The 19664-nt window shown below is 37.9% G+C and overlaps 1 protein-coding gene across 3 annotated transcripts in view; it reads left to right on the top strand.

Annotated features, from left to right (window-relative positions):
- CPM (carboxypeptidase M) overlaps positions 1 to 17275 on the top strand; it is a 69195-nt gene extending 51920 nt beyond the window's left edge. For all 3 annotated transcript variants that reach the window (XM_037847081.1, XM_037847080.1, XM_037847079.1), the window contains exons 5-9: positions 422 to 606; positions 1795 to 1965; positions 5191 to 5343; positions 10816 to 10964; positions 12996 to 17275. In XM_037847081.1, the coding sequence (XP_037703009.1) occupies positions 422 to 606; positions 1795 to 1965; positions 5191 to 5343; positions 10816 to 10964; positions 12996 to 13238 (901 nt within the window). In that variant the 3' untranslated portion in view covers positions 13239 to 17275. The remainder of the gene's footprint in view (positions 1 to 421; positions 607 to 1794; positions 1966 to 5190; positions 5344 to 10815; positions 10965 to 12995) is intronic.
- The last annotated feature ends 2389 nt before the right edge of the window (positions 17276 to 19664 follow it).

The following is a 19664-nucleotide window of genomic DNA, read 5'->3' on the forward strand; positions in this document are numbered from 1 at the left end:
GGGGCTCAGCTGGGGTCTGGCTGGGACAACTAGCCTAGGGCCTTGTATCTGGATCCTCAGTCTAGGCAGTCAGCTAGGTTCCTCGTTTCTGCATATGGACTCTTTATATGGCAAGCATTGGGGTCTCAGTGCTCCAAAAGGGGGTCTTCCAGGAGGAAAAGCCCCAAAGGGCGAGCCTTTATGAAACCTCTGTTCATCACACTTGCTAGTGTCCCACTGGTCAGAGCAGTGGGGGGTTGAGGGCTGCACAGAGCATGAACACCAGGGGTTGTGGTTCATTGGAGACCTCCAAGGTAACTGCCCACCCCACCTGTATTCCCATATGAAAAAACACCTAGAGCCCAAGCCAAAGGTCTATACATTGGACAAATTAGCTCTCTCATGTACCATCAGTAAACCCTACAAATTCTTTCTTTTAAAGGGAAAATTCTAATCATCATGACCTGAACAGAAATTTCCCCGATGCTTTTGAATTTAATAATGTATCAAGGCAGCCTGAAACTGAAGCAGTCATGAAGTGGCTGAAAACAGAGACCTTTGTCCTCTCTGCAAACCTCCATGGTGGCGCCATGGTGGCCAGCTACCCATTCGATAATGGTGTTCCAGGTAAGCAGAATACATGGCCCAGCTCCGGCTCTCTGCATCCAGAGCAGAACTGCAAGCGTTCTGCTTCTGGATGGGGAAAAACTGCCCCCCACACACACACCTTAACTTCTCTGGCATAGATAGAAAGAGCCTCATTTTCCCAACCCAGAGCCATCCTTCCTGTAACTTATAAACAACAGATAAGCAATTGATTTATAAGTAACAGGATTAATTTGCCATTCATCAGTGACATACTAAAATCAGGTTTGGATTATCTCACAAGAAGCAATATGGCTAAAAGAAAGTAAAACCAGAACAATTTACCTTTCTTTGATAATCATGCAAATAATAATTGCTGACTCCTCTAAAACATTGTAGGTGGAGGAACCTTAAATGCACGTTACTCAGCAAAAGAAGTCAACCTGGAAAGGCTAAATGCTGTGTATATCAACCATATGATATTCTGGAAAAGGCAAAACTATAGAGACAGTGAAAAGATCAGTGGTTGCCATGGGTTGAGGGGGAGGAAGGAGGAGCACAGGAGATTTTTAGGGCAGTGAAACTATTCTGTATGATACCGAAATGGATTCGTGACCTTATGCGTTCATCAAAACCCATAGAACTGAACAACACAAAGAGTCAGCCCTAATGTAAACTATGGACTTTAGTTAATAATAATGTATTAATTGTAACAAATGTACCACACAAATGCAAGATGTTAATAATAAAGGAAATTGTGAGCAAGAGAAAGGAGTATATCAGAATTCTCAGTACTGTCTGTTCAATTTTTTGTAAACCTAAAACTGCTCTAAAAAGTAAAGTCTATTAATGAGTTTTTTAAAACAGAACAGAACAAAACCTCTATGGGATGAGGTATGTACCAAAGACTTAAAATATTACAGTGATTTCATTAACCCCTACAGTGCCTAAGGGAAGTTTATTGACCTCTGGACCTTAGTGAGAGTGACTAAGAAGGATACTTAATTTTTAAACTGATTTAGGAAGAGCTTGGATATGAATATAGCTTATTTTGTTTGCAATATTGCCTTGCATGTGTTCATTAAAAGCTAGAAAGAGTGGAGGGGGTATCCAAGGAGGGAAATTAGAGCGCTAGTGTCGATGTAATTATTGTATTTGCTGACCTGGTGTTGTATCTTCCATCTTACTGTAAAGTCAATTGAAAGGTCTTGGTTTGTCTTTCAAATATAGCAACTGGGACTTTACTTTCACGCAGCTTAACCCCCGATGATGATGTTTTTCAATACCTTGCACATACTTATGCTTCAAGAAATCCCAACATGAAGAAAGGAGAACAGTGTAAAAGTAAAATGAAATTTCCAAATGGAGTTACTAATGGATACTCTTGGTATCCACTCGTAGGTGAGTTTCGCTTTTCCTTTCTACCCGTTTCCTTATTGCCGTCATCCAAAGGTGCCAGCTGATTTGTGTTAAGCCAGCACTTGTCAAAAGATTTTTAGACACAGCACAGTCCCTTCAATCATGTCTCCATCAGCTAATATCACAAGAGCAGTGGGGGTGACTGATAGTTTGAGAGATACTCAGACGTGTTCCTCACTGCCAAGGGTCTCCTTCATTCATTCAAATGCTTTTTCAGCATCTACCTTCTAGAAGCCAGGAACTATGCCAGGAAAGCTGAAGAGGACACAGACCTTACCTTCACATTTAATAGGGGAAGTGCAAACAAATAATTGTGACAGCAGTGTAATTAGACTAAAAATAGAGATTTAGAAAAAGGTACAGTGTATGGCAGGGGTGTAAAGCCAGAGTACTGTTGGGAGTGGTGAAGAGCTTGGAGAAATTTAACACTCTGTCCCATCTAGCAGGGGCAGCTGCTACATAGATCCAGCTAAATTCTGCCACACAGCAGTGGGGCCCCAATATTACCAGATCTTCCAATTTCTAAAAGAAGCTGAATTTGTACCTGATTTTAAAGCCACTTTGCAGGCTAAACAAAAGAGTGCTTCAAACTGGATTCAGTGGGAGGGGGCCTCCAGTTTTCCACCCTTGGAATGGGATGGTCAGGTAAGGGAGGGGGTGAGGAGATGGCATAAGGCAGGAAGGGAGGATATTTTGGTCAGAAGGAATAATATAAGCAGAAGCCCAGGAGTATGAGAGAATTCATCGTAGGCTGGGAACTGAAAAATACTAAGTGGTGTTAGGTGGAAGGGTAAGCGGGAGACAGCTGCTGGGCTGTGGGTTTCTGTTGCCCCCTGTGGAAGTCATCTCTTTCTGGACTGGTTAGCCTTGACCCTACCAATACAAGCTGCAGCATACATTTTTTGCTGGCAAGTCACTTCCAAAGGCGCCTTCTCCAGTTGTCACTTTGGCTACATAGACTACCAAGCGGTCTTGCACAAGCTGGCACTTTTGTATCTGGGCAGCTCTGTGCCAGCTTTCCAGGCAGTGTGAATAAGCACAGAGCATGACTGTAGGCATCGGGGCCAACTAGACTCCACAACAGCCCAAACTTCTGGGTTGTGCAAGGGACAGCCCTCCCACCCTCACCCTAGACCTCCAGCGTAATCCCCGCTCTTCATCCTTCTTAGTGAGGAAAGGGCCCCTCCTGCTCAGTGGCAGTGCTGCCTTCATGATCACTGTCTCCAGCTGTAACTGTCAGGACCAAATCCAGATGTGTGAGAAATTAGCTGGGAACCTACAGTTGCTGTTGAGGATTGTTCCCACATGTGCCTGCGTGTGAGCCGTGTGTCCTTCTCAGAGAAAAAGCAGGCAGAGCCAGCCACCTGGAGAAGCCTAGAATAAAGCCTTGTGGTGCAGCCTGGATGTTTGGTGAGCCAGGCCTGCTTGCCTTCTGCAGAACTGCACACCTCAGGGCACTTGGCGTTCTCATTCCTGGCTGCCCTGCTAGGGATCCATAGTGCACACCTGTACCTGTTTGGCCATTTAAATTCTTTCATCCTGAGACACAGAGACACAGCCTTCTAGCCAAGAATATTTTTTGTTTTGTTTTTCTCTTCCTCCACCCCACTCCCTTCTATTTCTTGGTGAAAATGAGAAAAGAAAGAAATACAAAACCTATAAGGTAAATAAAGGAAGTAGAAAGGACAGAGAAATTCTCCCTGGCTGGAATATGGATCTACATAGATATTACTTAATATTTAAATAATACATTGATCTAATATTTTGACCATTTTCTTAAGCATGAAATTTTTTTCAACTTCAGTACTTCCCAAATACTCTGATGGAATTGAGAATAGATATTTTCTTGGGCAGAGATTGAAGTATAACAAAATTAAAATTTGACAAATTATTTCTTCAAAGTTACCCTATTTCATCAAAGCTGAGATCCACTGATTGTAAAACACAGTGTACCACCAAGAAAGGAAAAAACATTTTCAGTTAAACTAATGACACAATCATTTTTTCACCCATCAAATTTAAGGCACATCCCACTTCAGAGATATTAAAATATGATAAAAGTTGCATTTTGGAAAATATAAAATATGATTACAATCCTGTGAAAATAGGGCCTCCAGAGGTAGGCAGTGGAAAGAAAGCATGGGCAATGACAATGCCGGGGCAGGGACCTGTGCCTTTACCTCCCCAAAGCAGGACACAGCCCCTTCTGTTATCCCCAGTAGCAGTTTGGTGTAACGGGTGAGAGCACGGGAGCCAGAGCAACATGGCCTGTGGCCCAATTGCTGCCAATTACTAGCTAGAGTCCTGGGCATGTTGCTTAAGATCGATGATTATGTTTCCTCATCTGTAAAATTGGGGTCATAATTGCTGTGAGGATTACATGAGTTGACATAAAGTGCTCTAGATAGCACCTAGCACATAGCGAGCACTCAGTAACTGCTGGCTATCATTATTCCCCCAAAATTAGTATAGTTTTGTTCTTAACTTTTTATTTTCAAGTCATTTCAATCAACACACAATTGCAAAAATAAAACAAAACCAATACAGAGAACTACAATATAATCCCTACCCAGATGCCCAGATTTACCAACTTTTAACATTTTGCCACATTTGTTGTATTATTGCATCACTTTCTAAACATTTGAGAGTAGATTGCATACATCCTGCTCCTTAAACACTTAATACCTTCGTGAGTATTTCCTAAGAACAGGGATATTCACTTATGTAACCTCATTAAGTACCATTATCAAGTTCAAGAAATTCAACATTAATATAAATGTAGTTTTCTATAATAAATATAATTATAAATAGTTTGTAGAAATATTTTTAAAGAAACTTCATTCTACTCTATGTCTGTTTAAAATGTAATTTAGGGGAGAAATGTAATTTGAAGACTCCTTTTTGTAATGTAAAAAACAAACAAACAGAAAAGAACCCTTCCCACACCCCTCACCTAATTTTGATGCTCAGTTGAACTTCAGTCAGTTCTGATCCAGTCACCCATCTGGGAATATTTAGGGTTGCCTGGTCACGCTCGGGTGGTAAAATGTCAAGCCCTGAGTTTATATGCTAATATGTCAAATTCTTCTTTTCCTGTTTACGTGTACTTTCCTTGCAACTGTCTAATTCATTCATCCCCAAGGTATGTGATCCTTGGCTCCACTCCAAATTCAGACCTTAACTATAATTAAACATGCTTGTGTTTAGGTGGAATGCAAGATTACAACTACGTCTGGGCCCAGTGTTTTGAAATTACGTTGGAGTTGTCATGCTGTAAATATCCTCGTGAGGAGAAGCTTCCATTCTTCTGGAATGAGAACAAAGCCTCATTAATTGAATATATAAAACAGGTGCACCTAGGTTTGTAAGATTTTCTTATTAATTCCTTATTAACACAAAACACAACATCTGGAAAAACCTATGGGCTGAAAAAATGCAAGCCTCCATATACAGCTCATTTTCAGTTCCAAATAGAACTAACATTAAGAATCCTCTCTACGTGAATATCTGCAGTGTGTGAGAAATACAGCACCCATCAGTTCAGATAAGAGAAAGCATGATGCATGTTGCTTTAACATGGGAATATATATATCCAGTGAATCCCCAATTTACATGCTGAATGCCCTGGAAATCTGGCAAAAGACCAGGAAACAGAGTATTACTATTATATCATCTCCCATTTAGAGAAAAGCCAAGTTTGCTTGTCACTTGCCACACTAGATCACAGACCCAGAGAGCATTTGAACATGCCTTTTTTGCATTTCTTACACAAGTGGAGTGGTGATCTGTGGCATTAACTTCACCCCACCCTCCAACTCTGCAAATGACCTGATGCTGGGAATCTTCCCAGCCTGTTTTCTAAAGTCTGTCTGGCCTTAATCACAGATGGTCAAACTAAATGTGGCAAAATGGTGGTGGTTCTCAAGCACATGAAGCAAACTCATCTGGAGTGCTTGTTAAAACACAAATTGCTGGTGCATCCCCAGAGTGTCCGATCCAGTGGGTCTTGAATTAGAGAAGTTGTAGGTGTACAGAAAAATCATGCAGAAAATAAGGACTCCCCATAAACCCCCCTTCAATCACACAGTTTTCCCTTTCAACTCTTTGCATTAATATAGTACCTTTGTTACCATTGATGAAACAGTATTATTATAATTATACTATTAACTGTTATCCATAGTTTACAAGTTCCCAGGTGATGCTGATACTGCCAGTTCAGGGACCCAGTTTGAAATATATTGCACTAGATAAACACACTACTTATCGATGCTGATGGAATCACATACAGTTCAAGTTTACTTGACCGGTAGGTGTCTTTTTGAGCAGGATAGAGAAGGCTCTTCTGCATTGTCAGAATTCAAGTTATCTTTCTCCATTCAGAATGGTTTGAAGGAAAAAACACATCAAATATTGGCACAATAGTTCTGCTACTGGGTCAAGCTAAAAGAGAGGGAGAGAGAGAGAGATTGTGTGTGTGTGTGTGTGTGTTGTGTGTGTGTGTTGAAGGTATGTATGTGTGTGTGTGTTGAAGGCTTGCATAATTCCTGGTTTTCTGCAAAGCTCTCCACCTGATAAAAAGATGATGAAGAAGGATGGATGAAGGACAAGTCAGAAGCACAGGGGTACAGGGCTGAGTACAAAGATAATTAGGAGTTTCCTGGACCATACATACCTAAAATGGATGTCCCTATCCCCTGCACCTCCAGGCCCATTCCTCACCCTGAGCAGAAGTACACAGAGATTATTGTGAACTCACAGGGTTGTATCTGACTGGCTGAGTCATTCACGGGTTTGATTCCCAGCAATAGGGGATGTTACAAAATGTCGCCTTTTCTTTTTCACCAACATCTTCATAAAGTTTAAGCATATTATTAGAACTTTCTCCTTCCTCATTAGGTCATCAAATTTTGTTTTCGAATCTTCCCTTGTTTAGTTTTCTGATATTTCTCCACTGGATCTTCCTCATGAAGCATGTATTAATTTAGCCTTTCTATTGAATTTCTGTCTATGTTGATCCTCTAGTGTGTTACTCTGCCTGTTCTTTTCTGAAATTCATCCTTCATCAGCATCAACATAGGAGTACAATGAACATATAACTGCACTATTTTCAGAATTTCAGTTGAGTTGTTTGTAAAGGTTATTTGTCAAGCACTGAATTAATTGTCAGTGAAGGACATTTGTAAACTGTTAAATACCATACAGATTGCAGCATCACAGTTGTTATTATTAACTTGGAGGGCCTAAGTCCATTTACACTAGGCTTTATAAAGAACATTTATCCCATACCTGTTCCTGTGACCTGATGGGGACAACGCGCCTTAAAAAAATGTATTAGCACATCAACACTGCCCCCTTGTGGTTAAGTAAGAGGCACTTTTTTAGTTTAATAATGAAACTGTATTTCAAAACACTGATAAAATGTGCTTCTCTCCACATTGGTGTCCATGGAGGAACCAAAGAATATTTTTGTTTGTAGATGATGAAAATAAACACTTCTTTACTTATAAAGCTCCAGTTTAAGGAAATTATTGAAATTGACACTCTTCATGTCATCCAGCAATAGGGTTTCACCACTAGCTAGGATGCCTCTGAGTCTCTGAGATTTTTACCCATCTGGACGTTTTTGGCCTGTATCTATCTGGGAAGAAACGTTTTCATGCTCTAATGGAGGGACCTGGCCAAGAGTGCAAGAATCTGGTGAGGCCTAAGCTGTTGTATTTTCTGGCCCTTTGTGATTCTTTGAGCAAGCCCCTTGTCTGAACCTGTTTTAGTGAAAGTTGGGAATGACAGCATCTACTCTGCTTCACACCAGCTTGTTGTAAAAGTCCAGTGGGGTTTTTCTTTCATTTAAAACTCACTGTAGATCTTAGTCCAACCCAGGACCCTTGTTGCTGTGTAGTCATATGTAGAGGATTTACTCGGTTTGGGTTTTCCCCCTCCCCGGAGAGAAGCAAAGATGTGCGAGACCCCATGTTACCTGCTGCCGTCTCTGCCTCTCCCCTGGACTTCTCAAAATGGATCTGAACAAGTCTCCCAGGTACTGTCCCAGTTCTGACTCTGAATGGTGGCCAACAGATACAGCATTCACTTCTTGCCCAGTAAGGACTTTTCACTCATAAAGTTAATACCTTTCCAGGGGAGGGAGAGCTTTGCATTTCTCCCTCATTTCCAGATGTGGACTCATATGGTATGTCTTCTTTGTTTATCTGAGATTTTTTCAAAACCTCGTATTTTTGTTCCCCTTATGCAATAGTGTTGGCTCTCCTTGCACCTCTTTGGATATAATGGTCCATTTTCATTGTTTCAATTTCAGCACAAAATAAACCATATCTTCTGGTAAAACTATTTCTTCCCCCTAAATGAAAGATTTGGTGATGCTTGGATAGACTATTGTAAAGACATAAAGATCTGAAGAAAGCTTTCATTTGGCTAGTGGTATGGGATTTCTCCATATTTAAGCATGATCTGTGTTTGTTTAATAACAGAGTGATATTCAGATACTCCAGGTTTCCACATTCTTGAAGAATTGTCTTTAAAGTTGGATGAGAGTTTTTAGAGGCTGGTGAAGAAGAATAGGAAGACTAATTATAGACATCTCCCCAAATCCAAATTATTCCACCTTTTCCCGTATTTGAGGGTAGGCACACTACAGGTTAATTGAAATCTGTATTCAATTGTGACATATACTGCTTGCGAGTATTGTGTGGGTACCTAAGGCAGTCCATAAACACTGTTGGTGCAACTGACAAAAAACATCAAGTCTTTTCTATTAAAGTGTAACCAATTCTAGCCAAGAAGGAATTTGCTACCTCTCTTTAAGGTACCGTGACTTTTCTTTTTCTTGGTGTCTTCAGCTAACTACTCATTACTAGCAATCCTGAATCCTGTTTCAGCATTATCTTAGATGTTAAAGGATGGTGTAAAGTCAGTTGCAAAAATAGTTTTATTTTTTATGAATTTGTGTTTTGTTTTATTTGATTTGGGGGAAGTCAATGAAAAATACAGAAGCAGCCAAAAGACTTGCCACTACCACCACAAGCTACCTTGCTCAAATTCATGGATTTTCTAAGTGGCAGGAAGACTATAATCTTCCCCAGAGAAGGAAGAAATATATACGGCTTCTTCGCTCATACATTCCTACCCTTGTGGAGCAAGTTTTGAACAAGATTCCAGAAACTTTTTAATATTTCTGTCTCAACTCCAAATCATATAGCCACAGTCTTTTATTCCTTCACACAGTTTTTCTTATCCAAGCAAGATGAAAGAAAACAAAGGAAGTAATATTTGTTGAGTGTCCTATTCTGTGTTACATGCATTTAATTGAGACTTGAGGATGTTTAGTGACTTAGGAACTGGGATTCAAATTGAGACCTTTCTGTCACACCGGCCTGTGATGATTGTATATGCTATGTTATCTATGTATCAAAGCACCTTCTTAAGAAGGGCCCAATATAAATACCTCTTCAAGGAATAATGACACTGAAATCTAATGAACAAATGCATAATCAGGTCACTGAACCATTACCAATTACTACCCAAAGTTCAAAATGATACATACCAAGTGATAGAAGTAAATATAAATGGAACTTTTCAAGAAAAGAGGCAATAAAAAAGTTTACATGAAGATAGAGGTCCTATATAGTTGGCCTGTATTGAGAAAATGAAAAGGACACATGACATTTAATAATTCCTTGTCTGGAGTTAGGAAAGAAGAGTCAGGTATTAGGTTGGAAAGAAAGTAGAAGACAACTTGGGTCAGATGGAAGTTTGGTTAATGCCTGAGATAAAGAAAGATTTTGTGGTTAAATGTCAAATTTTTTTTTGCTTTGTTCTAACCTTTTCTGGAGGAAACCATTTAAAGTGTGCCTCCTATTTTTCTGCCTTAGTAAATCTTGATTGAACATAACTGTTTTGGGATAGCTTAAGGTCATCTTATCATTGTGTCCCTTCTTTCTCATTTAAGTCACTGAGCTCAGGTGCCCTCACCTTAAGATAAGCATGATTTGCCATAGGAGTCAACAAAGTGGAACGTGAAATTTAGGATTTAAAATGAGAAGACTCTTACAATATAAGTAGCCTTTTCTTAATCGTTCTCCTGAAATTCTGACATGAGTGAGCAGGAGTATGGTATGACAGTTCAGTGTGGGCTCTGGAAGCCTGGGTTTACAGCCAGACTTTTGCCACCTAGTTGGCCATATGAACTGGAGATTATTTTAATAATCCAAAGCCTTAGTTTCTTCATCTGTAAAATGGTGTCAATAATACCACCTACCTCATAGAGTTGATGTGAGTAGTGGCATAGAGCCTGGAATATTCTAAGTGCTTAATAAATGTTGGCTACTGTGGTTAATGATTCCATGCTTCCAAGCAACCTTGTGATTTATAATTTTGCTTCTCATGTGGTTTGTCTGACCATGAGACAAAGATACTTATTCCCTTGCAGAGATAAGTATTGTCTTACAAATTCATAACTGATATTTTAGAGGTTTGTTTTGCTTAGGATTTTATGGAATCCACCTACGGCATTCTTGCCAAACATTGAGTAAACAACTTGGAAATGAGAGGAATGGATCCTAGATTGTCATCCCTGTTCTCTTATTTTGATAATATGGGCTATAAATGGAATACTCAACAACAACAAAAAATTTAAACTATAAACCAGATTGGTAGCTTAACTGTATTTTAAGTTACATCAAAAATAAGATTACTTTTCCTTCACCAACACTTTATTAACTCAAAACAGATAATAAAAATCAGGCATATTTTAAAAAAATAATTACAAGAAAATTTTTTCAGATGCCGTAAATTTCTATTTAACATTTTGTCTTGCAGGTATAAAAGGTCAAGTTTTTGATCAGAATGGAAATCCATTACCCAATGTAATTGTGGAAGTCCAAGACAGACAACATATCTGCCCTTATAGAACCAACAAATTTGGAGAATATTATCTCCTCCTCTTGCCTGGGTCCTATAGGATAAATGTAAGTATGCGACTGTAGTTATTGCTATTAAAATATGATAGAATTCACAATAATTATTCATACAGAAGGAGTCTAAAATACATCTGGAAAGCCCACAAGTAGATACTTCAGAGTAGAAACAAAGGACAATTTGGGGTGGGAATAGAAGAGGGTTATATGAACAAACTAGAAAAATTCATGTTTTTTCCCCAACTGGCAATTCATTTTTTTTTTAAGAGATGCCAAATCCTATTTCTTGTAATACCTTTCTATAATAAAAAATGCAACCACCCTTATTAATAAAAATAATTAAGCAATGTAGCAAAAATACTTCCAAGCTTCGTAGAATACCATTTTTAGTACCCATCCCATGAAACATAATTTCTATTATTAAAAAAAAAAAAGGGAAACGGACAAGTTTCTTAGAATTTATTATAAAGGAAATTGATCTACAGTTGTTACCACTGTATTAAGCAAGTAATAGACATATTTTGCAGCCCTTTCATAAGCAAATGGTGACTTTTCCAATTGATGCAAGTAAAACTCCAGCTTTAGTTCTATTATGATACATGTTTCTGAGCCATTTCTTCCTAGGAGAAGGAGGTCTGAACTAGTTTGAGCCTGAGTATTATTTTGTGAGCGAAATAAACGAGTAAAGTACCTGATTTAGTTGGCCAGATCTTTCTCTGTGAATCGACTTTTCTCTAGAAATTCATGATTCTTCATGGCAGTGCCCCTGCATGGGGCTCATCATTTGCTAATCCTCTTCTTGGGAATCTTCCTCCTACTAAGCAAATTGTTGGAGCTTGAAAAACTTCAACTCACTTTGAATTCTTGCCTAAAAATGCCCTTTATTTTTCTACTTATGTACTATGACATTTCCTTCTTTCTATACTTGATTTCAATATTGCATTTCATTTGGATGGGAACAGAGTATTTTAGGAACCTGTGGACACATTTAATGAATGCAGTGAATGGTTGTACTGGTTAGAGACACTACTAACTGTTTACTTCCTCTGAAGGGCAAATGCATGTTGACACCCAAAGGAATTTGCCATGATTTGCTGATTTTAATAATATTAAGCTTCATAGGTTGTTGGGGGTGTTTTTCTTTGTAGAATCTAGTCTCTTGCCTCCCTTTCTCCCCTTTAGAACAAGGCAGCCAGTTCGTTGGTCATCAAATGCAGGCAAATATAAGAACTACTAGAATACAGGTTTTCCCTGTAGTGAGTCTAAATTATTTTTATGCAGTCCCATAAATAATCTCTTATGGAATAAAGTTATGAATTTTTAAATTACCATTAGCTAGGCTATTGCTTGTACGTGTTGACTATAGTTATTAGCTCTAGGTTGGAAAGGCAAGACTTTGGTAGCTGAAATGAATAGCTAAAATGACCGATTGATGGTTATATAAGTTACTCCCCATTCTTTTCCCTATGTGCCTATAATAAAAGCTTTGCTTAGTGGATATGACCTATACTTAATTTAGTATTTGTCTTATTTGTCATAATCATTTCTCTGTCACACACACACATACACACACACAAATCTAAAGATTCAGGCTCACATAAACAAAATGAAGTAAAAATCAAAGTTTTTTAAGGAAGCAATAGACTTCTACACGTAGATCAATTCCAAGAAAAGTGGGATAAATTGGGGGAATAATTCTACTTACAAATAATCTTACTCCAATGAGGATATTCAGGACAGACTTGGGACAAGGAGAAACAGTCAGCCCGTTACCTTTGCTCTCAGGTCAGTTATCATCCTTGAAAATGATGGTAGCAGAATCAGTCTACTGCTTCCTTCTCCTGTCTTACATCACCAGATAAGGGACCTGTCTTTATTTCATTTTGCAGTTCTTGGCAGCAGCATTAACAACTTATGTCCTTTTCAATAGGCATTGGGTAACTCGTTCAGCAAGCAGAACCGAATCTGTTATAGCCCAGGAGGCCTGGCAGATTGTTACATGCATTTCACAAAGGCCTCATTTTAGTGGTGGATACAAAACATCTGAAATCACTCAGATAATTGTTTCTTGTTTCCTCTCAGGTTACAGTCCCTGGACATGATCCACACCTCACAAATGTGATTATTCCAAAGAAATCCCAGAACTTCAGTGCTCTTAAAAAGGATATTCGACTTCCATTCCAAGAACAATTGAATTCTGTCCCAGTATCAAATCCTTCATGCACTCTGAATCCTCTATACAGAAATTTGCCAAGCCATTCAGCTGCAACAAATCCTAGATTGTTCTTATTTTTAGTGACTCTTTTGCACATATTTTTCAAATAAAGCAAAATGTGAAACTCGACCCCTGTCACCACTGGAATCAGGGATTACTCAAACCAGGTTACTGCAACTCTAACTCCCTCTGTGGGACATAGACTGGATGAGCACCATGGTCTTCCCTAAGATAAGAAGCGGATGGTTCCAAATCCTGCAACAAGCAATGTGGTGTGATAACAAAAGGAATCATTCAGTCTTGATGATGAATGGAAAATACCTACCTATCAAGCCCTGCCCACTTACACTTAAATTAATATTGAAGCAGCCTTTAAAAAATTGTTAGAAGTTAAACTTGAGAAGCAAAAAAGCAGTTCCCACAAGGAAAAAAAGGAGCCAATTTTGTACAGAAAGCCAGGTGAATATAAGCAAATAGTGAACTTTTATTAATCACCTACTGTATACGAGATCTTGCCCTGAGTATTGTATGTGAAGAGGAAGTGAGTGTCATATAGAATTAGTTCTCAGCAGAGAAATGATTTCATGGGACTGGGAACTTTTAGTGTGTGAATTGTCTAAAGGAATGCAAGAGAAAATAGGAAACTATGTCTCAGTGGTCCCCAAAAACCTCAACCTGGGGATGGTGAGAAGGTTGTTTCTATAGAGCCCCCAAAGCAACAGGTCAGCTGTGTCCCTGCCTTTCTGTACCAGAATGCCACAGGAGCCCTCTGTTACACTGATGATTTCCAAATGAGTAACTCGAGCCTCTTGCCTGAGCTTCAGACTCACGTCCGATTGCCCACTGGGCGTATCCACCTGGGTATGACCCAGAGGTACCCCAAGCACAACATGTTGAAAACTGAAAATGCTTTTCTCCTAGAGCAGCTCTTCCTCCTATAGTCTCTACCCCAACTGATGGCACCATCACGTCAGAAAACTGGGAGTCATCCTGGATACTTCCTCCTCTTTCTTCATCCCACATACTCAGTCACTAAAGGTTGATGTTAATTATCAATATGGATGGAGTCTACCCTCTCCTCATCTGAACCACTGCAACAGCCTTCCTGGTCTCTTGCTCCCAGTTGTCCTCTTCAAGTCCATTCTTCACAGTGCTGGGGACAAGGGTCTACTTAAAACAAAAATCAACAGTCAACTGCTTATAGTTGCTACACATGTAACATGCTGTTTGTGTTTCCTCTGAAGAGAATGCCATTCTGATCCATTACATTTCCCTTTGCACACCTCCTTTAAAACTCAGTTCTGGTATCAGTTCTTCCAGGAAGCCGTTGCCGACCATCATCCCATTCCATCCACCCCATCCCTTCCCGGTAAATCTGGGGATAGAGGCCCTTCTTCTTTGTTCTCCAAAATAAATGGTTTGTCTCCATTATTGAATTGACAATACTGTATCATGATCATCTGCTTCCATGTATGCCTTCTCTAGTAGAGTGTGAGCTCTTTGAGGCCAGAGTCTATTTAATTTGTTTTTCAAAATCTCATTTTTATACCCTCAGAGCCTAGCACATTGTGGGTACTGAATGAATGAAAGAAGAAAGGGTTCCAAAAACCTGCTATGCCCAGTCCCTCCCAGAAACTGTGTAGGGCTGTGAGTCATTTTATGAAACTAGGTCCTATGCTTTGGCAATGTCCAGCTCACTAGTAACCCTGACTGAAGAGTATTTTTATGTATATATCAAGAAATAAATCCAAACACAATGCTTTTACTAGACCTTGCATTTGTTCTAAGGTTCATAGTAATGGTCTTATATTACCTGTTAACAGCATTCCATTTTTATTGGAAAACAAAATTCTCCCATTAGGACTCAATGTGAAGAAACTGTCTCCACTATACTGAGTTAGCTTAAAATATTGTTATAAAAATGAAGGGGTGAAAAAACATCAAACAAAAAAAACAATAGCAGCTCTGGGAAGCACATTTCTAAGTGCAGTGTATTACTCATGGGAAGTGAGTTGTCTCAGTTCTTGTTTTAAATGGAAACTGCAAACTAAACATATTGGGCTTGGTACGTGGTGAATGCTAGAGACCCTCAAAGGAATGGGAAGATACATGGGCATTTAGGCACTCCCATGCATATCCTTCATGCACAAAACAATACTTCTTGTTGTAAACAGAATTTGTAGCCCTTTTTAAAACCAGTTCTTATGAAATCTGGCAATAGCCTGGAGAGTTGATCATTCTTATTTAAATTAGCTTTAATTTATTATATACAAGAAAGTATGTATTAATATATTGCAGAAAACTATTTTGGTAATGGTACACATAAAAGTATCTAATACAAAACTGGGTTTATCATTAAGTCCTAAACTGGGCTTTCTAAGTTTTAACTTTTTCTAACATGATTTTTGAAGGGATATGAACCCAAATCTAAATTAGTTTGAGCTTCATGCAATATTTTTTTTTTACTGACACCATGTTTTCAAATCATAAATTTATATCAGAATCAAAATCATTTAAAGAAAAAAAAATAATTAGTATAATCTTCAAACCAAATCTAAACCTAACCTGTATTTAATTCAGAGCAGGTTTGGTCCCTGTTATGCAGCTACGGCTCTGTGCTTGAACAGAAGGTTCATCGTGAGAGGTTAGCACGGTGGAATCCCAGGTCTGCCTTCCACTGATCAAGTGAAGCATCCGAGAGGAGAAACCACCATGGAATTCTGACAAAGTCAGGCCAGATCCCAGAACCTACTGGCATAGCCCCTTTCCTGCCGCTCCCCACCACTCAGACTGGTGGCCCTGGTTTGGGTATGCAGTAATTCCTTTTATAGAGACACCAATATGATAAAGGTTTTCAAAATGGGAGGAAAGAAGATAGCATGGTAGAATAAAATAGAAATTAGAAGGCAGGACACCTGGGTTCAAGTCCTCCACACACATTGTTTCCTTACCTGTAAAACAAAGGCCCCTACTTCACTGATTGTTACTCTGGTAGAAGAAGTGGTATAAGGTGCCAAATGTGGTGCCATTATTGGTGCTTGCCTAGGTGGAAGAAAGACACTCAGGTGGCATAAATATTTTTTAAATGATTTTAATATACCTATTGAAAACCAAATCTTTTGTCTCATAGGTAAACAGAATTGGCCTGAAAGCTGACACATTAGTTGGCTAGAATAATTTAAAATATTTAAAGAAACTTTCATGAAGTAAGTTTTTTTTCTTATGTTCCTTTTCAAGTTGTAATGTTAATAAATATTACCTGTCAGTAAGTCAAAGTGGTTACTAAGTGGTAAAATTACCTGCATTTAAATTTGACTTCCATAACTCAACAACTGGATATCCTTTCATGAATGAATCTAAATGGTGGGAAGTTTTTAGAAAAATGTTAAGGCTCTGCAGATAAGTGTCGGTGTTGATTTTGGTGCTTTATTTAGCCCATTCAGACTTGAGCTGTTGGTGTATCAGAAATGTTAAAAGCCTCTTCTCAACATTTTTGAAAGTCCTAAGAGATTAATGTTGTGTTTTGTTCCAAAAGTAAATTTGCATTTGTAATTTGTTTCTTAAAATCTATTTAGAAAAAAAAAAAATTATCTGATGCTGAGCTGGAAATACCCTTTTCTAGGGGATCCAGAAAAATGAGCACAGCATATTGTCTTACTGCAACAGGATACGTTGCTCATTGAGAAGTCTGGTTCTTATTCTATATAGTACCAATAAAATTGATGTTTGGTTTGTATGACAGATCTTCATGACTTTAGATGGAGGGAGACGGAGAAAATGTGAATGACCATATTGCTTAAAAGCACTAAAAGTTCACAATGCCTAAAACAGAACTTTGGGGAAAAGTTCCAACTTCATTATAGACCTCACATTATATTACTAATAAGCAAATAATGTATTGTATTGCTCACAAACCACTTTTATCATATTTTAACATATGAAATATTCCACAGCCTTTTATAGATGTTTTATACCTGATTTTACAAGTTTTCTCAGTGACTTTCTTTTGTACTATAATTAAGAACTTATTAAAATGTACAAATTGTTTAAGACTATAAAGGTTATTGGGTAGGGGCCATGACTACCTCTGAGTTTAGTAAATTCAGAATACTTCTGCTTCTCAATAAAGAATTAATATTTATGTAAATAATGAATACTGTTTCTTTTAATTACATTTTATTGGGAAAAAAAACTTATGCAAGTATAGCAAAGTCTATTTACTAGAGAGAACTGATTACCATCAAACAGAATCTGGGGAAGACCAAATAGTAACCTTTTTATGAGGCAATAATATTGCAACCACTCTTGAGTACATTTTATATGATATATTCCAAATTAACTTATACCATGGGGCATTGTGTTCCGTGGACAAGATGCTGGGTGCAAAGTGTGATAACTGGTTAAAAAATTTTTGGGAAATTCACAGTGAACATTACTGTATTAAAGGCTCTGAGAAATTATGCAGGAGGCATAGATTTCCCAAACATACTTAACCATGTAATAATTTTCTTAAATAATTTAGCCTAGTATCATTCCCAGGAACTAACATTCCTAGATTTCCAGACACACTTTGGGAAATGCTGAAATAAAGGTAGTGTTTTGTCTCCTGGGAGCATTCTCTCAGAACTCTTTGGGATCCAACTACCGTTAGGAGATACCTTCAGGGTCCTCTCAAAGTGGTGCTTCCACCTTGTGGCTAAAAAGTGCTTAACTCTGAAGAGAGTTGGTCTCACATGCTGCTTATATTAAAAAAAAAAAAAAGAAAAAAGAAAAAAGAAAAAAAAAATGTAAGAAAAGGTGAAAAAAGTTATTTTTTTAATAGAGGAATGTTTTGTTTTTTAAGAAAAACTTTCCAAATTCTATTACAATTCTGACACCATCTCTCTTTTTGCACACAGGAATATCAATTTCTAATATTTTATTAGAATGCTTCCCTTTTTTTTTTTGTCATTTAAGTCATCAATTGCATCAGCAATATTTTTTTCAGGATGCTTTCTAAAAAAGTTTATTTTCCTCTTCTGAGAGAAAACTGCAAAATAACTTTCATTGCCAGTCAACATCTTTTCCTGAATACCTACTTGTGTACACAATGTGTACTAGGCTCTTGGGGAAGAAGGGAACACAAAAAGATGTTGGGTTTTTGTTTTTTGTGTTTTTTTTCATTATTTAGAAAATACTTTATTAGTTCTGTAAGCAAACCCATGTAGATAAGACCTTACATAGTGGGAAAAAAATTAAGTGTAACATTTCTAGACCAATATGGCTATTAATTTCCGTACAACGCCAATTCAACGCGGTACAACTGAGATACTTTTTCCAAAGTTGACAGCACAGCTAGTTTCCAAAAATTCAAATTATAGATATACATTATATATATGTATATAAAAAGACCAATAGCAGTTACATTATGCATCAATAGCAGCAACAGTTTCTGTAGTCATCTGAACAAAATTATAGAGACATCCAGCATACTCCATTAAAAAAAAAAGAAACAAAAAAGTAAAAAACAAAAATCCCAGAAAACAGCAAGTTCTGTTACTGCTTTGGTACCTGGCACCATTTTTATTAGCTTCTCAATCATCATCTGGAAAGAAAAAGATGTTATTATAACCTACATGAAGATTATGATGTGCTTATGATGAAAAGATAAAGCAACATGTCAGCAAACATAAATGTGAAAAGAGTACCTCAGTGTTGAGACAATGCAGAAACAAAGATAGGGTTAATTCAAGGAAAGGTATTTAAGCTAGGTTTTGGGAGTAATTATGGTCATGAATGGGTGCAAAAGGAATATTAAACAACTTCCATTTATTAAAAAGTACTTACCACCTGCCAGATCCTATTATAGGCTGTATACATTTATTTTATCTAAATCCAAGGTCACTAAACAAATGAGTACTAGATCTGTGATGTGAATTTAACCCTTCCCACTACACTAGAATGAAAATAAAATCAAGTCATGTTGAGTCAGGAAGCTTATGAACGTTGTTGCAGCAAAAAGGGTTTGAGAAGAGAATGGTGAAAAAGAAAGCACCCATTTCATAGAGAGCTCTAAGTAAATCTAAAATGGTCAGGCAAAACATCTGAGATATTGTCCAACCAGCAATAAAACTGAAGAAGTTTTTTTTTCTTGAATACTCATATGAGGGAAGTGTCATGAAGGTTTCTGTAAATTATAAATGAACCAAAAATGAGGGAGACCAAAGGTAGTGAAGTCAATTTATGAAGATGTTACTGTGACCTACAGAGGCCAAATATAGGATGGCTGGTGGCCTAGAAAGGTATGAACCAAAATATATTCAAATAGTAGTCATAAAATGTCCCCCTGAGAAAATAATGAAATTCATCTAACATGGCAGTGATGGGGGGAAAAAAAAACAGAAAAGATGGAAATTTGTAATTAGGAATATGAAAGGTATTTTGATGAACTAACTTTACGTGGTTGGCAGGACATCTAAATAGTCGTATTCTGAGGGAAGTTGAGATGTGGGGCTGAAACAAGGAAGAGAGGAAAATGTCTTTTATTAAAAATTTGT

This window comes from Choloepus didactylus, chromosome 8 (assembly GCF_015220235.1).
Source record: "Choloepus didactylus isolate mChoDid1 chromosome 8, mChoDid1.pri, whole genome shotgun sequence".
Taxonomy (NCBI): Eukaryota; Metazoa; Chordata; class Mammalia; order Pilosa; family Megalonychidae; genus Choloepus; species Choloepus didactylus.